A 17,515-nucleotide genomic window follows, 5' to 3' on the forward strand; every position below is an offset into this window, starting at 1 on the left:
TATTGTATTGTTTTACATTTTTTGTTATAAAAAAATATAGTTTACAGGACCCCCAGTCCCACAGGGGTGCCACACAAGGTAGGAATAGTGAGGCAGCACATATGGGCTCAGTATATTGGGGTGGGGGGTCAGTACCTACCAGTGTGGAAGTTCCCAGAGTTCCCTGCTCCGGCTACAAACCAATGGTCCCGGGTGCTTGGGAGTGAGAGCGGCTCAGTAAGGGACGGAAGACAATTCCTCACATATCTCTGTACCGCACAAATATCTCTCAGCTCCCCTCACACACAATGTATAGATTTACTTTACATCCCAGGGTTAATCACATATCCGACAATACCAGCGGCCTTTTATTAAGCTGACTGATTCTTTTTGGCTTGCTGGCAAAAATTACCCTCAGCCCTTAAAGGAAAACTATATCCCCAAAATGAATACTTGAGCAACAGATAGTTTATATCAAATTAAATGGCATATTAAAGAATCTTATCAAACCGGAATATATATTTAAGTAAATAGTGCCCTTTTACATCTCTTGCCTTGAACCACCATTTCGTGATTGTCTGTGTGCTGCCTAAGAGATCACCTGACCAGAAATACTGCAGCTCTAACTGTAACAGGAAGAGATCACCTGACCAGAAATACTGCAGCTCTAACTGTAACAGGAAGAGATCACCTGACCAGAAATACTGCAGCTCTAACTGTAACAGGAAGAGATCACCTGACAAGAAATACTGCAGGTCTAACTGTAACAGGAAGAGCTCACCTGACCAGAAATACTGCAGCTCTAACTGTAACAGGAAGAGCTCACCTGACCAGAAATACTGCAGCTCTAACTGTAACAGGAAGAGATCACCTGACCAGAAATACTGCAGCTCTAACTGTAACAGGAAGAGATCACCTGACCAGAAATACTGCAGCTCAAACTGTAACAGGAAGAAGTGTGGAAGCAAAAGACAGAACTCTGTTAATTGGCTCATGTGATATTATTTTTTTTCTATTTATGATTATTACAAACGACTAAAAAGTATATTATTATGAAAATGGTTTATTTACACACTTCACAAAGGGCACAGCCCGAAACATGTTGTGTATCTCTACTCCCCAATAAAGAGTTTTTGCAGTCAAGTTGCTGCTTTGGATTTGTCCCACAACGCTATACTTCTACAGATTTACGCAATTGGGATATCAGACACAGGATAACCCGTGGGAAAAGCCGACAAGCTTCACCTGTTTTCTAATTTGCATTATTTTCATGAAGCAGGGTTTTACATATGAGCTGATTTATGCAATATATTTTTATAGAGCCCTACATTGTTTGAGGGGTATCGTTTTCCTTTAACTTCAACTCTCAGCCCTACTAGTGACCTTTTCCTGTCAGACACACAGCAGCCCACGAGTTCTACACACATAATAATGTATATGGCAAGCTTTATTATATGGGCCATAGATCTCTTTATTTATTCACTGGAGAAGAGACCTGAGGGGCAGGGAACGGATATACAACAACCACATTCCAACTGGCCCAGAGTTGTGGTTGGAGCACATTGAAATAAAACCAGAGAAATACTGAGAGACAGAACTGGACAAGTTAAAGGAGACATATTGGATGAACAAAACAAAAAACCCTAATTGTGTAGGCAATTATGAATCACAGCCCCACAGCACAGCCTGGGAAAGGAGGCAGCAGGAAGTGGAACAGATGGGCAGGACTAGTAGGGATTTTGCAGAAGTTTTCAATAAAGTAACCACAATCACAACTTTTTAAATCACAGTTCTATATCTAAAATAGTTTAATGCACTGGTACATTTTTCTTTTACATAATATGTCTCCTTTAAAGTTGTATTGAAGGAGAATTATCCCTTATCCAAAAGGAATTATAATTTGGTTGAACCACGATTGTATTTTACTCACTCATCAATGTCTATGTACAGTTATTATCCGACAATGGTTTCTCCCTTGTGTGTAACTGGGAATGTGCATTAAGCAGATCACGACGTGAAAAACTTCTGTGTGAATGCTCTCATGGGTTTTAAGGTCTACACGGTTACGGAAACCTTTCCCACATTCAGTACAAGTGAATGGTTTCTCTCCTGTGTAGATTCTAAGATGTAAGTTAAGGTCTGGTGACGGGTAAAATATTTCCCACATTCAGAACATAAAAATAGTTTCTCTACTGCATACCTCCCAACATTTTGGAAACAGAAAAAGGGATCAAAAAAGATTTTTTTGACCACACCTCCTAATTACCATGTCCATTTTACAACAGTTGCCAAGTTATGAAGGTGTGAACACATTTCTGTGATTTTTATGTGTTAGTACAGTTTTGCTAATGAAGGCGAACTGCCTTTTAAGCTGTGAGTCTAAGTTCTCCCACTAGTTATCTTAAATTGATACAAAAGTATCAAAGTATCGTTTCTGGATTCTCTGCCAATTAAGTTAGAAACTTTGTTTCTTTTTTTGGCCGTTCAGTGCAGGAGATCAAAGAGATAGTCGAGACATTTCAGTAACAAACATGGGACTGCAGGTTGAGCTGTCAAAAGCGGGACTGTCCTGCTCAAACGGGACAGTTAGGAAGTACGGTATGCTACTGTGTGCATCCTGTGATGTACGTTGAGGTCTGAGGCACATGCAAATGGTTTTTCTCATCTGGGAAGGCAGTGCTGTCTATCAAGATCTGAGTGACAAGGAGAACTTGTGAATGGTTTTTTTTTTGTGTGACTTTTGAGATGTCTGTTAAGGTCTGTGCAAAAGATAAAACATTTGCCACATTCACTACAAGTGAATGGTTTCTCTCCTGTGTGAATTCTGAGATGCCTGTTAAGGTCTGTGCGACCGACATAACATTTCCCACATTCAGTGCAGGAGTACGGTTTCTCTCCTGTGTGAATTCGGATATGTCGGGCAAGGTCTGTGCGACCGATATAACCTTTCCCACATTCAGTGCAGGTGTATGGTTTCTCTCCTGTGTGAATTCTGAGATGTCGGGCAAGGTCTGTTTGACAGGTGAAACATTTACCACATTCAGAGCAGGGAAAGGGTCTCTCTCCTGTGTGAACTCTGATATGTGCGGTAAGGCCTGAGCGACGGGTGAAACACTTCCCACATTCAGAACAGGAAAATGGTTTCACTCCTGTGTGATACTTTTGGTGGATTCTAAGGCCTGAACCATCTTTAAACGATTTTCCACATTCAGAACAAATATATGGTTTCTCCCCTGTGTGTGTCCTGTAGTGGCTTTTCATTTGTGAGTGATATGAAAAATCTTTCCCACATACAGAACAACAGAATCGTTTCTGTCCTGTGTGACTTCTGCTATGCTGAGCAAGGTTCCAGCGACGAGTAAAACATTTCCCACACTCAGAACAAGAATATGGTTTCTCTCTTGTGTGAGTTGCGTAATGCTCAGTAAGATGCACTTCCCAACTAAAACATTTCCCACATAAAGAACAAGAGAATGGTTTCTCTCCTATGTGACTGCGCACATGTACAATAAGGTCGGAATGACACACAAAACTTTTCTTACACAGAGAACAGACAAAAGGATTTGCTCCCCTGTGAGTTTCCTGATGCCTAAGAAGATCAGCCTCAGTAGTAAAACATTCATGGCACTCAGAACAGTTGTACATCCCCGTGTTGGGAGTAGGATTATCTGTTCCCTGTGTCTGTTCTCCAAATGGATTAATGCTGTAATCTGATTGGTCCCCCCCTTCACACGAAGCTGCTTCCTCCTTTATAACCAATGATACATAATCACCTTGTGAGTTGTTATTTAGGCTGCAGCCTATAATATGAGATATTTGATCTGTTTGCAGTATCTGTCCTGTAATTGTATTTATCTTGCAGTACGTATGGTCTGTTTCCCATAAGAACAATTTCTCCTTTATTCCATCTGATGTATCCTTAGTGAATAAGTTGTTATTCAGACTCGTTCCCATGACAGTAGATGTGTCTATTTTTTGTCTTTGTTCTGCAAGGTGCTTTCTTCCTTCTTCCCATGAAGCTGCTTCCTTTTTAATAACAACCGATAAAGAATCCTCCGACAAGCTGTTATTCAGGCTGCATCCCATGATAGGAGTAGGTGTATCAATTCCCTGTATCTGTTCTGTATGTTGATTAATGCTGCAATCTGATTGGTTTCCTCCTTCCCATGAAGTCGGTTCCTCTTTAATCCCATTGGCTGGTGGGGGCTGTTCCGCTGGAGACATTTCATGCTTTGTGAGTTTTCCATCATTCCTAATCTTGCTTGGTTCTTTATTATAACATAATGTTCCTCCCAGATCAGCTGTAATGTCTCTCTTATCTTTACATTCACTGTCTGGAAAAGATACAAGCAGGAGAAATCATTATCACATTTTATACATATATGTAGGGATTCATTGTGTCAGGAAATGCAGGAACGGAAGAAGCAGGAACGCCGGATTGGTCACCCGACTGATACAGTATAAAAAGTTGTATATAAAACCTTAATGTGACTCAAAGGCACAACAGCAATTGTGCTGGCATAGGAGCCCTACTGTAGCACTGCACATATGCATTAAACCTGCAAGGTGTACCTTGCTTGCATCAGTTCTGTGTGCCTTTAGATAATTTGTTTCTAGATATAGGAGCCCTACTGCCCAGCTGACTGAATCGGATTGATCTCCAATGACTATGATGCTCAGACTTGGTCTCTTTGATCCATTTCCTTTACTTACCCAGTGGTCGTAGCTGCAGCAGATCTTCCTTTATCCCTTCCCTGTAATGGTCCTTGTTTCCTGTTATATAGTCCCACTCGTCCAAGGTAAAATAGATGGAAACATGATGAGTCCTTATGGCAACCTGTCACACACAATGTTCCAGTCATCCCCCAGCCAGAGAAAGGGATTATCATCCACTGTTACTAAACAATAAGGGGCCGCTGTACCCACCTCTCCAGTCAGCAGCTGGATGATGTTGGACATGAGTTCCAGGATCTTCTTGTCATTCTTGTTATTTTCCTTCTGTATGACGGAGCCAGGGGCATGCAGGGCCCCCCCATCATCTGACTTCTTCCTAGGGATGTAGTGCTAAATATTGAAAGGAAGAGAGAATGGTGTTTGAGCTGCAGAGAGACCCCCTTTGTACAGACAGACAGTCTCTTGTCAGTGTGCCAGTCACAGTGCCCCTCACCTCTCCAGTCAGCAGATAAATCATCTCCAGTGTGAGATTCACGATTTTCTCCTTCCTCCCCCGCTCCTCATTTTTATCCTTCTTCTTCTCCCCCTTCATCCCTGTGTCACTCGCTTCCTCCCACATTCTCATTGACTATCCCTGACATGGGAAGAAGAGAGATGAATATAATAGCTATTTAAAGTGCCCTCCTCATGTAGGCAATGATGAATATTAAGTGGTGCCAATTTTCAATCTCAGCTATAAAAAGGGCAACTATGCGTACATTAGCATGACATGGGATTGGGTGACCCAGGACTTGGGTAATTAATTAATAAATTATTTTGTTTTAATGTGTAATAGATTTTGCAGGTTATTGTAATTGCTTTCTATGAGGCGAGTAGAAACCTAGACTCTAGGATGGCAGTGGATGTGATTATCTAATCCTTTGCTAAAGCATGTGATACAGTGCCACACAGAAAGTTACTGGTTAAATGAAGGAATATTGGCCGAGAACATAGTATTTGTACCTGTATAGAGATGGCAAAAAGATAGATTAAAGCAAATTTGGAGAAACCGCACACCTCACAAACCCAAGCAGAGTTTCCTGGTGCTCGTTGGTAGGGGAATCGGCAACCGCCCAACCAAGGTACGTAGAAGGATCACCGGCACACAGGAGTTTAGTCAGCATGGCAAGCCCTTGCAATTTTATTAATGCAGTGCAATGTTTCGGGGCACGCCCCTGTCAAGCAAAGGGGCGTGCCCTGAAACGTTGCACTGCATTAATACAATTGCAAGGGCTTGCCCTGCTGACTAAACTCCTGTGTGCCGGTGATCCTTCTACGTAAAAAGATAGATTACACAGAGTGGGTGTGAAAAAAATCTGTGCAACAACAACGTTTTGATCTCTGAAAACCTCTAAAACCAGGAATGAAAGGCTGATCTTTGCAAGAAAAGAAATTAAACTTCCATTGACTTCTACAGGACCTCGGTAGCTTTTACTTGCCATATTTTTGTATTTGTAGATTTTATGGTTTTTTTCCATTTTGCGAAAAAATGGAATAAGTAACTATGTGTAAATATTGTTCTTTTGAGATAAAAATTACTGTTCGGAACAACAAACATTCTACAATGCTCATAAATTGGCCCCTAAATGGAAGTATGCCTGGGTTTCCTAAATTGAAAAGTATTTGTGGATAACAAGTCATGTAACTCTGTGTAACACAATCAATGGCCACTAAAGCAAAAAAACATATTAATGAGCTGGAGAGAGTACAACAATTTAAAGGGATGTAACAATGTTAAACACAGAACAAAAATGGGATGTCTTTAAAATGTTGTGTAACCCTTCAACACCCCTTTGTCGGTGTTACACCACGTATGACACTTACCTCGCATGGGACAAACCTGAGCCACTCCGCAGTCGTATGGGGAGAGACTGGGCACCTGGTACTTACTAGCACATTGCCTCTACCTAGTGGGATCCAAAAATGCACCCAGGGGTGGCCCCACTAGGAACACAGTAATAAAACACAAACACACACAATTCATTAAACTGAATAAATGTTTATCTAAAATAAAAGTGTTAACCAAAAAGGGCCTGCACACCAAATAAACAGCAAGACCACGTGGTATTTGAATAGTCGTATATTTTTATATATTAAAAAGGAGAATATACATACATATTACAGGGCAAAAATATGTCCAAAAATATCACAAGAGATCAATTATACATACCACGTAAATATGGTCAAACAGCAATAGGAAACAAAGAGAAAAGCGGATACACCTGCCCTGAGAAGAGAATCACCCCGACGTTTCGGCTTTTAGCCTTTTCTCCCCTTGAGAAAGGCTAAAAGCCGAAACGTCTTTTTGTTTCCTATTGCTGTTTGACCATATTTACGTGGTATGTATAATTGATCTCTTGTGATATTTTTGGACATATTTTTGCCCTGTAATATGTATGTATATTCTCCTTTTTAATATATAAAAATATACGACTATTCAAATACCACGTGGTCTTGCTGTTTATTTGGTGTGCAGGCCCTTTTTGGTTAACATTGTTCTGTGTTTGGCCTTATATGGGGGCCTTGTAAGGGCTTTGTTTGCACCCATATGCTAACTATACTATATATATCTTATATTAGAGTGCCCTCCATTTGAAAACATTTTCTGTATCTAAAATAAAAGGCCAACTAATAGCACTCATAACCAGTGACAATAGGGCCTTACTAACTAACTTGTTTGCATGACTAAATAACTGGATAAGTCCTTTAAAGTAATGGATGGCTCCTCGCAGTTCAAGTAATACAAATCTGTAGAAATATTTGAGCGCTCCTTTAGTACCCTGTCACTTGAAATATCAGTACTCACTCTAAATCCTCTTCAGATGTTTTACAGTTGAAATCAGCACAGGTGAATCCAGCACAGTCAGTCATACAGTGAGACTAGCGGCCCCTTTGGATGCTCAGATAGGAATCTCCTGCTGGTTGTTCCTCCAGTCTGGATTCCTTTCACACTCTCTGTCTCTCCAGACACATTATGTGGCTTCCCTGTGGCAGCCCGATCCAATTGAAAATACTTTTGGTGCAGCCTCGTCTCAGCTCTCTGCTCTCTCTATCTTTGTCCACCATGTGGTTCTCTCTGCCAGACTTTTCTTTTCTGCCAGAATCTATGACTTCTTCTTCCTGCCTAGCTGCTGAGTCACTTCCTGTAGCTCCGAGATCACTATACAGCTGGTTGCTAGGTAACAGCTCTGTGCCTGCTCCTATACAAGCATTTGCACTACTTCCCTACAGTTGCGTAATAAATACAGTATACATGTCAGTATATCCCCTTGTAAGCAAGGAACGTCATTACAAAACAGAAGCTTTTTGATTTAATAGAAGTGTTGGTGTTGAGTAAGAAAAGACGTGCCTCCAAGTTAGCTGGGGCAGCTGAAACGTTTATCAGGTACAAGGAGGAAAAATAAATCATGCAATAAAGCAGACAAGCTAAATTTGATAAGGAAAAGGGGTATTGCAGTGAGGAGTATAAACAATCCAAAACGATTTTTAAATATGTAATGTAAAAAGTAAAAAAAATTAAGCAGGAAGCGGTGGGACCCTTAAAGGAACAGTAAGACCAAAACATGAAAGTTTTTTTAATGAAATGGCAATATAATGTAGTGCTGCCCTACACTGGTAAAAAAGGTATGTTTGCTTCAGAAATACTACTATAGTTTATATAAACAAGCTGCTGTGTAGCCATGGGGGCAGCCATTCAAGCACAGGATACACAGTAGATAACAGATAAGTACTACTATAGTTTATATAAACAAGCTGCTGTGTAGCCATGGGGGCAGCCATTCAAGCACAGGATACACAGTAGATAACAGATAAGTACTACTATAGTTTATATAAACAAGCTGCTGTGTAGCCATGGGGGCAGCCATTCAAGCACAGGATACACAGTAGATAACAGATAAGTACTACTATAGTTTATATAAACAAGCTGCTGTGTAGCCATGGGGGCAGCCATTCAAGCACAGGATACACAGTAGATAACAGATAAGTACTACTATAGTTTATATAAACAAGCTGCTGTGTAGCCATGGGGGCAGCCATTCAAGCACAGGATACACAGTAGATAACAGATAAGTACTACTATAGTTTATATAAACAAGCTGCTGTGTAGCCATGGGGGCAGCCATTCAAGCACAGGATACACAGTAGATAACAGATAAGTACTACTATAGTTTATATAAACAAGCTGCTGTGTAGCCATGGGGGCAGCCATTCAAGCACAGGATACACAGTAGATAACAGATAAGTACTACTATAGTTTATATAAACAAGCTGCTGTGTAGCCATGGGGGCAGCCATTCAAGCACAGGATACACAGTAGATAACAGATAAGTACTACTATAGTGTATATAAATAAGCTGCTGTGCAGCACCGACCCCCAGTCCCACAGCAGCAGCGACCCCCAGTCCCACAGCAGCAGCAGCGACCCCCAGTCCCACAGCAGCAGCAGGAGCGACCCCCAGTCCCACAGTAGCAGTAGCAGCACTGTGAGACACACAGCCCATAGTAGAGTAGAGTGAGGGGTAAATGACAGAGGTGGGTGCCACACAAGGTAGGAATAAGGGAGGCAGCACATATGGGCTCAGTATTTTGGGGTGGGGGGTCAGTACCTACCTGTGTGGAAGTTCCCAGAGTTCCCTGCTCCGGCTACAAACCAATGGTCCCGGGTGCTTGGGAGGTGGGAGTGAGAGCGGCTCAGTAAGGGACGGGAGACAATTCCTCACATATCTCTGTACCGCACAAATATCTCTCAGATCCCCTCCCAGAGGCTTTTACTAAGTAGCCTGGCTGATTCCTTTTGGCTGTTCTGGCAAAAATTACCCACAGCCCTTAACTCCAAGTCTCAGCCCTTTGACTATTAAGCCAATCATATCCTCTGCAGCAGTCTGCCCCTCCCCTCTTAGGAAGGAAAAGGCTGCACTGGTTCATCAGGTTTGGTTGGCAGGACACAGTGTGGGCTATTCAGTGTCTGAGCCCCTCCCCCTATTATTTGCTGCCCCTTTGTCTCCAAGCCTGTGGCTGATTGTTGCCTTTTCCTGTCAGACACAGCAGCACACACGTTCCCAACACAGTAAATGTATATGGCAATATGCTGTACATCATACAGTCCATAGCTCTCTTTATTCATTCACTGGGGCAGAGACCTATGGGGTAGAGAAGGGATTTAAAATGAGCTGCTCTTCATAATGCCTAGGGTTGTTTCCTTTTCTGGAAAAAAAAACAGACCTTCCTATATATTTATCTTTATTCCCCCTTAATAACATTGGGATCACTGGCCTTCCTATATATTTATCTTTATTCCCTATTAATAAATTTGGGATCACTGACCTTCCTATATATTTATCTTTATTCCCTATTAATAACATTGGGATCACTGACCTTCCTATATATTTATCTTTATTCCCTATTAATAACATTGGGATCACTGACCTTCCTATATATTTATCTTTATTCCCTATTAATAACATTGGGATCACTGACCTTCCTATATATTTATCTTTATTCCCTATTAATAACATTGGGATCACTGACCTTCCTATATATTTATCTTTATTCCCTATTAATAACATTGGGATCACTGACCTTCCTATAAATTTATCTTTTTTTCCCTATTAATAACATTGGGATCACTGACCTTCCTATATATTTATCTTTTTTTTCCCTATTAATAACATTGGGATCAACCATAATTTTTACTGGCCAGGTGGCAACTCTATTAGTGCCCCTTAGAATGCTGCTGGGTGGCATATGCAGCCCTAGGTCAGGGCCTTTGTGTCCTCACCACAGTTCCGAGCCTGATTTTGATTAAATATGAGATTTACTTTATGAATTAAATGTCTGACCTGAGAAAACACTATATTCACACTGAAAGTAGTAATTTGGACACAGTCAGGAATTGTGTGTAACAAATCTGACGGCTATCATAGGTTGGGTTGCCACCTGACAGGTATTTTACCTGGCTGGCCGGTAAAAATGCTGTTTAGTAACAATGTTATTAAATAGGGAAAACCATAAAAATATAGGATGGCTGGTATTTTTTTCAGAAAAGAAGGCAACCCTAATCGTAGGAAAGTTACATCCGACAAATAGTAGTGACAATCACCCATTGATATGGTCAGACAGGCAATACATGCAGAGAAATTATTGTTAGCCAACAGAAATCTTTTAATCTGTCCCATCGACTAAACGACCGATCGCCCTGATACTTCCTGCTCCCTGAATTCCCAGGCTGTGCACTCAGCTTACTGCACTGTAGGACAGGAACCAATCAGCAGCTAGCAGGACCTGATAGGGAACTGAAGCCTGTCTGTGCTTGTGTGACTGCAGGGCTGTGATTGGCTGTCCCCCTCCTACTGTGCTTCTGGCAGGGACCGTTAGGACACGCCCACCCCTCATTTGAAACACAGACCGGGACCAGAGAACATCTATAGGGAGCTCCAATAAATGGGCTATTTTTCAAGATAATGTTAATTTTTAGCACCACATAAAAGCAATACCATATATTACTTATAATTGCCTACAAAATTAGGGGTTTTTCATTTATCCTATATGTCTCCTTTAAACACGGAGTAGGAGAGGGGGGCAGCATTGGGGCTGCCCAGGATCACCCCTGACAAGCAGGCTAATTAGAAAAAAAAATAAGTGCATAAAAAAGCACTATGCAGCATTATGTGACAAATTGCCCATGTGTGAGCTCTTTCCCTAGTGAGCCTCATGTCAATCAGGCAGATACTAAAATGAGTTATTTCATTTCAACTGCTGGGCAGCTTAGAGAAAATGTCGAGTGGAGCGCCCTTCTAAAAGCCCCTGGGGAGAAAACTATAGGAAGTGACCATCTTTACTGATTGCTGTACTTGTCCACTGCTGGGGGTCAAAGGAGGAGGCTAGATGGAGAAATCATGATGACCAGGATTGATATGGGTCACCCAAGATAACAGCAGGGCTGGAAAAGAGTGAGCATGGATTCAAAGTCAGAGAAGAATGTAGCATAAGATTTGGAAGAAAGAGTTGTGTCAGTCGCCTGTGCAGAGAGACGGTAGGGTGACAGCAAATGATAATTTTTAGTTGCTGAGGCAAGAGAGTTGTTGGTCGTTATGGAACTTTACTGGCCTAGAATTCTGCATAATTATTTGTCAGATCAAAATAAGGCCCACTAGGGTAAATCAGTCCATTCATCAGTGTAGTGAACAGTAGCTTTGGTTGCACAGGAGGACCCTGTGGTTCTGGTGTTCACCAGCGCCCTTTTGGGGCCCCGGGCTTTCTACTGCAGAAGCCAACAAGGAAGTGCGTAGCCAAAAAGCGTTAATGAGGTACCGGCAGGGATCAAGAAGAAGCGTAGTGAGAGTCAGGCGAAAAGTTCAGGCGGCAAAAATCGTAGTCGAAAGGTCAAAACCAGGATATCTAAAGACAAAATAACGTTTTAGCAGGGATAGATAAACTGAAGCCAGCTTGGGCACTTCTAAAATGGTGGACTGGCCTTTAAAGGATAATTTGGCACCAAAATGCAACAATCTGTGATGTCATGATGCACAACGTCAAGACGCTCGGCGTCACTAGGGTCAAGGACCAGGAAGTGCACTCCTGCGCACCAACATGCGAGAAGAGACGTGCCGGGAGGTAAGAGACCTCAGTGATCTCCCGGCGCATCTTACAAGGACTTTGCACTTTGGCAATACATTGAGTGGTCCTAGAAGTGTTTCCTAGAGGCTGCTAGTTTGGGTAAAGTAATGATAATGGGGGATTTTAATTACCCAGATATTGACTGGAGCAACAGTACTGCCAGATCATTTAATGTGGACAAGTTTATAAACTTGATCTAGTGATCTCTAAAGACCCAGAACTTATAGCAAATGTGGAAGTAAATGTAATTTAACCCCTGGGTAATAGTGACCATAATATTATATTGTATATATGTAGATTTAACAAAATGTTCGAATAGAACTTACCACAGAAAAATTCACTCATGTTCTCTTCATTCCTATGGGATTTTTAAGACTAAGAGCATATTTTCAATGGAGTGAACTCCATTTTACCTTTAATCCGTCCTGAATACTCGTTCTCCTCGAGTGTAAAGTTCACCAAAAGTCAATATACTGTAGAGGTCAGCGCTAAAAGCTAGGGAAAATTATAAATGTAGCAGAGGAAAAACTTATAGGGGCACATTTACTATGGGTCGAATATCGAGGGTTAATTAACCCTCGATATTCGACCATCGAAGTTAAATCCTTCAACTTCGAAGTCGAAGGATTTACCGAAATTCATTCGATCGAACGAAGGATTTTAATCCATTGATCGATCGAACGATTTTCCTTCGATCACAAATTGCTAGGAAAGCCTATGGGGACCTTCCCCATAGGCTAACATTGGTGCTCGGTAGGTTTTAGATGGCGAAGTAGGTGGTCAAATTTTTTTTAAAGAGACAGTACTTCGACTATCGAATGGTCGAATAGTCGATTTTTAGTTTGAATCAGGGTTATAGAAGATAGCTCATTGTACAAGTTTATCCAGGGACTACTTTTTAGTCACAAAGGAATTTTTTCCCCCTCTGATGCAAATTGGAGAGGCTTCAAATGGGGTATTGCCTTCCTCTGGATAAACTGGCATTTAGGCAGGTTATATATAGACTTAAAAGGTTGACCTTGATGGACGAGTATCTTTTAATTACTATGTTACTAATCCTCATCAACACATTCCCTAGTAACATGCAACACTCACATTAAAAAAAATCAACAGCCCAAAGCATTAAAGGAGACATATAGGATAAACAAAAAAACTAATCTTCTAAGCAGATTAGTAAAATATATGGTGCTGGTTTCACATCGGGCTAAAAATTTATATTATCTTTAAAAATGGCACCTTTTTTGGAGCAACACATAGATGTTCTCTGGTCCCTATCTGTGTTTCAAATGAGGGGTGGGCTTGTCCTAACGGTCCCTACCAGAAGGGGGGAAGCCAATCACAGCCCTGCAGTCACACAAGCAAAGACAGGCATCAGTTCCCTATCAGGTAAGCCTAGGTGCTGATTGGTTCCTATCCTACAGTGTAGTGTGCCACCAGCTCCCCTGCACAGCCTGGGAAAGTAGGCAGCAGGAAGTGGAACAGATGGGCGGGACCAGAAACCATAAACACAACTTTTTATGGCACATTGCTTCTTTATCTAAAAGAGTAAATTGCACTGGCACATTCTTGTTTTACATAATATGTTTCCTTTAAACTTTTATTGAAAGAGAATCATCCCTTATCCAAAAGGAATTATAATTTGGTAGAACCACAATTGTATGTTACTCACTCATCAATGTCTATGTACATTTATTATCGGACAATGGTTTTTCCCTTTTGTGTAACTGGAAATGTGCATTAAGCAGATCACGACGTGAAAAACTTTTCCCACATTCAGTGCAAGTATATGGTTTCTCTCCTGTGTGAATTCTGAGATGTACGTTAAGGTGAGAGATGCGGGTGAAACATTTCCCACATTCGGTACAAGAAAACGGTTTCTCTCCTGTGTGACCTCTAAAATGATTGGTGAGGTCTTGGCGACGGGTAAAACATTTCCCACATTCAGAACAGGAAAATGGTTTCTCTCCTGTGTGAATTCTCTCATGGGTTTTAAGGTCTACACGGTGACGGAAACCTTTCCCACATTCAGTGCAAGTGTATGGTTTCTCTCCTGTGTGAATTCTGAGATGTAAGTTAAGGTCTGGGCGACGGGTATAACATTTCCCACATTCAGAACATGAAAATAGTTTCTCTACTGTGTGCATCCTGTGATGTATGTTAAGGTCTGAGGCACATGCAAATGGTTTTTCTGCTTTGGGAAGGCAGTGGTGTCTATCAAGATCTGAGTGAGAAGCAAAACTTTTCTCACACTGAGAACAAGTGAATGGTTTGTTTTCTGTGTGAATTCTGAGATGTCTGGCAAGGTCTGTGCGACAGGTAAAACATTTTCCACATTCAGTACAAGTGTATGGTTTCTCTCCTGTGTGAATTCTGAGATGTGCGGTAAGGCCTGAGCGACGGGTGAAACACTTCCCACATTCAGAACAGGAAAATGGTTTCACTCCTGTGTGATATTTTTGGTGGATTCTAAGGCCTGCATGATCTGTAAACGATTTTCCACATTCAGAACAAATACATGGTTTCTCCCCTGTGTGTGTCCTGTAGTGGCTTTTCATTTGTGAGTGATACGAAAATCCTTTCCCACATACAGAACAACAGAATCGTTTCTGTCCTGTGTGACTTTTGCGATGCTCTGAAAGGTTCCAGCGACGAGTAAAACATTTCCCACAATCAGAACAAGAATATGGTTTCTCTCCTGTGTGAGTTGTGTAATGCTCAGTAAGATTCACTCGCCGACTAAAACATTTCCCACATACAGAACAAGAGAATGGTTTCTCTCCTGTGTGACTGCGCACATGTACAATAAGGTCGTAATGACACACAAAACTTTTCTTACACAGAGAACAGACAAAAGGATTTGCTCCCATGTGAGTTTCCTGATGCCTAAGAAGATCAGCCTCAGTAGTAAAACATTTATGGCACTCAGAACAGTTGTACATCCCCGTGTTGGGAGTAGGATTATCTGTTCCCTGTGTCTGTTCTGTAAATGGATTAATGCTGCAATCTGATTGGCTTTCCCCTTCACATGAAGCTGACAAACTGGTATTTAGGTTGCATCGTATCATTGCCGCAGATGTATTGGTTTCCATTATTGATTCTGAAACAATAATAATTCTGAAATCAGAATGGTTTCCTTCAGGCCATAATGCCACCTCCTCTTTTATATCATCTGCAGAGCTGTTATTCAGGCTGTATCCCATGATAGGAGTAGGTGTATTTGTTCCCTGTATCTGTTCTGTAAATGGATTAATGCTGCAATCTGATTGTTTTCCTCCGTCCCATGAATCCATTTCTTCTTTAATCCCATTGGCTGGTGGTGGCTGTTCAGCTGGAGAAATTTCATGGTTTGTGATATTTCCATCAGTCCCAGTCTTGCTTGGCTCATTATTATAACATAATGTTCCTCCCAGATCAGATGGAATATCTCTCTTATCTTCATATTCACAGTCTGGCAAAGATACAAGCAGGAGAAATCATCACAATTTATACATATATGTAGAGATTCATTGTGTCAGGAGCAGGCCAAGCCGAGTAGGCACCCTAGGCAACCTGGCCCACCCCCACACCTCCGATCTTGCATGCGCCATATGTGAGGGTAGAGTGACAGAGGGAAGGAGAGAAGGGAAGGACAGAGGACAACACAGACTAGGAGTAGGCAGAAGACACTTTAACAGGTATCTGCCCAGCACCCCCCAATCATTGTGCCCTAGGCAGGTGCCTCTTCTGCCTTCCCCTAGTTGTAGTATATACAGTATATATAAAACCTTTATGTGGCGCTTAGTCCAATCTCACTGTGACCCAAAGGCACAACACAATTGTGCTGGCAGAGAAGCCTACTGCTTAGCTGACTGGATTGGATTGATCTTCAATGACTATGATGCTCAGGGGATCAACTTGCCGTCTGACTGGATCTCTCTGATCTATCTACTTTACTTACCCAGCAGCGGATCTTCCTTTATAACTTCCCTGTAAAGGTCCTTGTTTCTTTTTATATAGTCCCACTCGTCCAAGGAAAAATAGATGGAAACATGACGAGTCCTTATGGCAACCTGTCACACACAATGTTCCAGTCATCCCCCAGCCAGAGAAAGGGATTATCATCCACTGTTACTAAACAATAAGGGGCCGCTGTACCCACCTCTCCAGTCAGCAGCTGGATGATGTTGGACATGAGTTCCAGGATCTTCTTGTCATTCTTGTTATTTTCCTTCTGTATGACGGAGCCAGGGGCATGCAGGGCCCCCCCATCATCTGACTTCTTCCTAGGGATGTAGTGCTAAATATTGAAAGGAAGAGAGAATGGTGTTTGAGCTGCAGAGAGACCCCCTTTGTACAGACAGACAGTCTCTTGTCAGTGTGCCAGTCACAGTGCCCCTCACCTCTCCAGTCAGCAGATAGATCATCTCCAGTGTCAGATTCACCATTCTCTCCTTCTTCCCCCGCTCCTCCTCCTCCTCATTTTTATCCTTCTTCTTCTTCTTCCCCTTCATCCCTGTGTCACTCGCTTCCTCCCACATTCCCATTGGCTCCTCGTGGGAGGGACTGACCTGGAAGTGACCCTGGAATTAAGCACTTACACATTTCTATACAGGATTATTCCCAGCAATATGCCCCAATAGAATTACAGGGGCCCAGCACCAACCCCTGTCCCACAGCAATAGCAGCAGCGACCCCCAGTCCCACAGCAGTAGCAGCAGCGACCCCGCGTCCCACAGCAGTAGCAGCAGCGACCCCCAGTCCCACAGCAGCAGCAGCAGCGACCCCCAGTCCCACAGTAGCAGTAGCAGCAGGAGTGACCCCAGTGTGAGACACACAGCCCATAGTAGAGGAGAGTGAGGGGTAAATGACAGAGGTGGGTGCCACACAAGGTAGGAATAAGGGAGGCAGCACATATGGGCTCAGTATATTGGGGTGGGGGGTCAGTACCTACCTGTGTAGAAGTTCCCAGAGTTCCCTGCTCCGGCTACAAACCAATGGTCCCGGGTGCTTGGGAGGTGGGAGTGAGAGCGGCTCAGTAAGGGACGGGAGACAATTCCTCACATATCTCTGTACCGCACAAATATCTCTCAGATCCCCTCCCAGAGGCTTTTACTAAGTAGCCTGTCTGATTCCTTTTGGCTGTTCTGGCAAAAATTACCCACAGCCCTTAACTCCAAGTCTCAGCCCTTTGACTATTAAGCCAATCATATCCTCTGCAGCAGTCTGC

The 17,515-nt window shown here is 42.3% G+C and overlaps 2 protein-coding genes and 1 long non-coding RNA gene across 5 annotated transcripts; 1 reads left to right on the forward strand and 2 right to left on the reverse strand.

Annotated features, from left to right (window-relative positions):
• Window positions 1-1,022: 1,022 nt before the first annotated feature.
• LOC108704246 (oocyte zinc finger protein XlCOF7.1-like) lies at window positions 1,023-9,766 on the reverse strand. Of its 3 annotated transcripts, XM_018240727.2 has the most exons (6): window positions 9,304-9,766; window positions 7,499-7,917; window positions 5,147-5,287; window positions 4,906-5,043; window positions 4,693-4,816; window positions 1,023-4,313 (listed from the first exon to the last, which is right to left on the reverse strand). In XM_018240727.2, exons 3-6 carry the CDS (start codon window positions 5,276-5,278, stop codon window positions 2,641-2,643), a joined length of 2,067 nt encoding a protein of 688 aa, XP_018096216.1. In that variant the 5' UTR covers window positions 5,279-5,287; window positions 7,499-7,917; window positions 9,304-9,766; the 3' UTR covers window positions 1,023-2,640. The 3 variants fall into 3 exon arrangements, with proteins under 3 accessions (XP_018096216.1, XP_018096215.1, XP_041434961.1); XM_018240726.2 differs by lacking the exon at window positions 7,499-7,917; XM_041579027.1 differs by lacking the exon at window positions 4,906-5,043.
• A 4,112-nt stretch (window positions 9,767-13,878) lies between these two features.
• On the reverse strand, window positions 13,879-16,502 carry LOC108704272 (gastrula zinc finger protein XlCGF26.1-like). The gene is made up of 3 exons (XM_041579033.1): window positions 16,448-16,502; window positions 16,247-16,358; window positions 13,879-15,757 (listed from the first exon to the last, which is right to left on the reverse strand). Exons 1-3 carry the CDS (start codon window positions 16,478-16,480, stop codon window positions 13,989-13,991), a joined length of 1,914 nt encoding a protein of 637 aa, XP_041434967.1. The 5' UTR covers window positions 16,481-16,502; the 3' UTR covers window positions 13,879-13,988.
• Window positions 16,503-16,759: 257 nt separating this feature from the next.
• Window positions 16,760-17,376, forward strand: LOC121399140. The gene is made up of 3 exons (XR_005964772.1): window positions 16,760-16,805; window positions 17,162-17,165; window positions 17,248-17,376. It is a non-coding gene; the product is annotated as an uncharacterized LOC121399140 (long non-coding RNA).
• Window positions 17,377-17,515: the final 139 nt, after the last annotated feature.

Source organism: Xenopus laevis, chromosome 9_10S (genome assembly GCF_017654675.1).
Source record: "Xenopus laevis strain J_2021 chromosome 9_10S, Xenopus_laevis_v10.1, whole genome shotgun sequence".
Taxonomy (NCBI): domain Eukaryota; kingdom Metazoa; phylum Chordata; class Amphibia; order Anura; family Pipidae; genus Xenopus; species Xenopus laevis.

Bases quoted from the DNA above. Each gene is read 5' to 3' on its own strand.
- LOC108704246 (XM_018240726.2), bottom strand. From the start codon at position 5,278: ATGAGAATGTGGGAGGAAGCGAGTGACACAGGGATGAAGGGGGAGAAG. The intron at 5,044-5,146 runs GTGAGGGGCACT...TTCAATATTTAG, and splicing joins TTTATCTGCTGACTGGAGAG to CACTACATCCCTAGGAAGAA. The intron at 4,314-4,692 runs GTAAGTAAAGGA...TATCTTTTCCAG, and splicing joins GCTGCAGCTACGACCACTGG to ACAGTGAATGTAAAGATAAG.
- LOC108704272 (XM_041579033.1), bottom strand. From the start codon at position 16,480: ATGTCCAACATCATCCAGCTGCTGACTGGAGAG. The intron at 16,359-16,447 runs GTGGGTACAGCG...TGTGTGTGACAG, and splicing joins TCCAGCTGCTGACTGGAGAG to GTTGCCATAAGGACTCGTCA. The intron at 15,758-16,246 runs GTAAGTAAAGTA...TATCTTTGCCAG, and splicing joins AAAGGAAGATCCGCTGCTGG to ACTGTGAATATGAAGATAAG.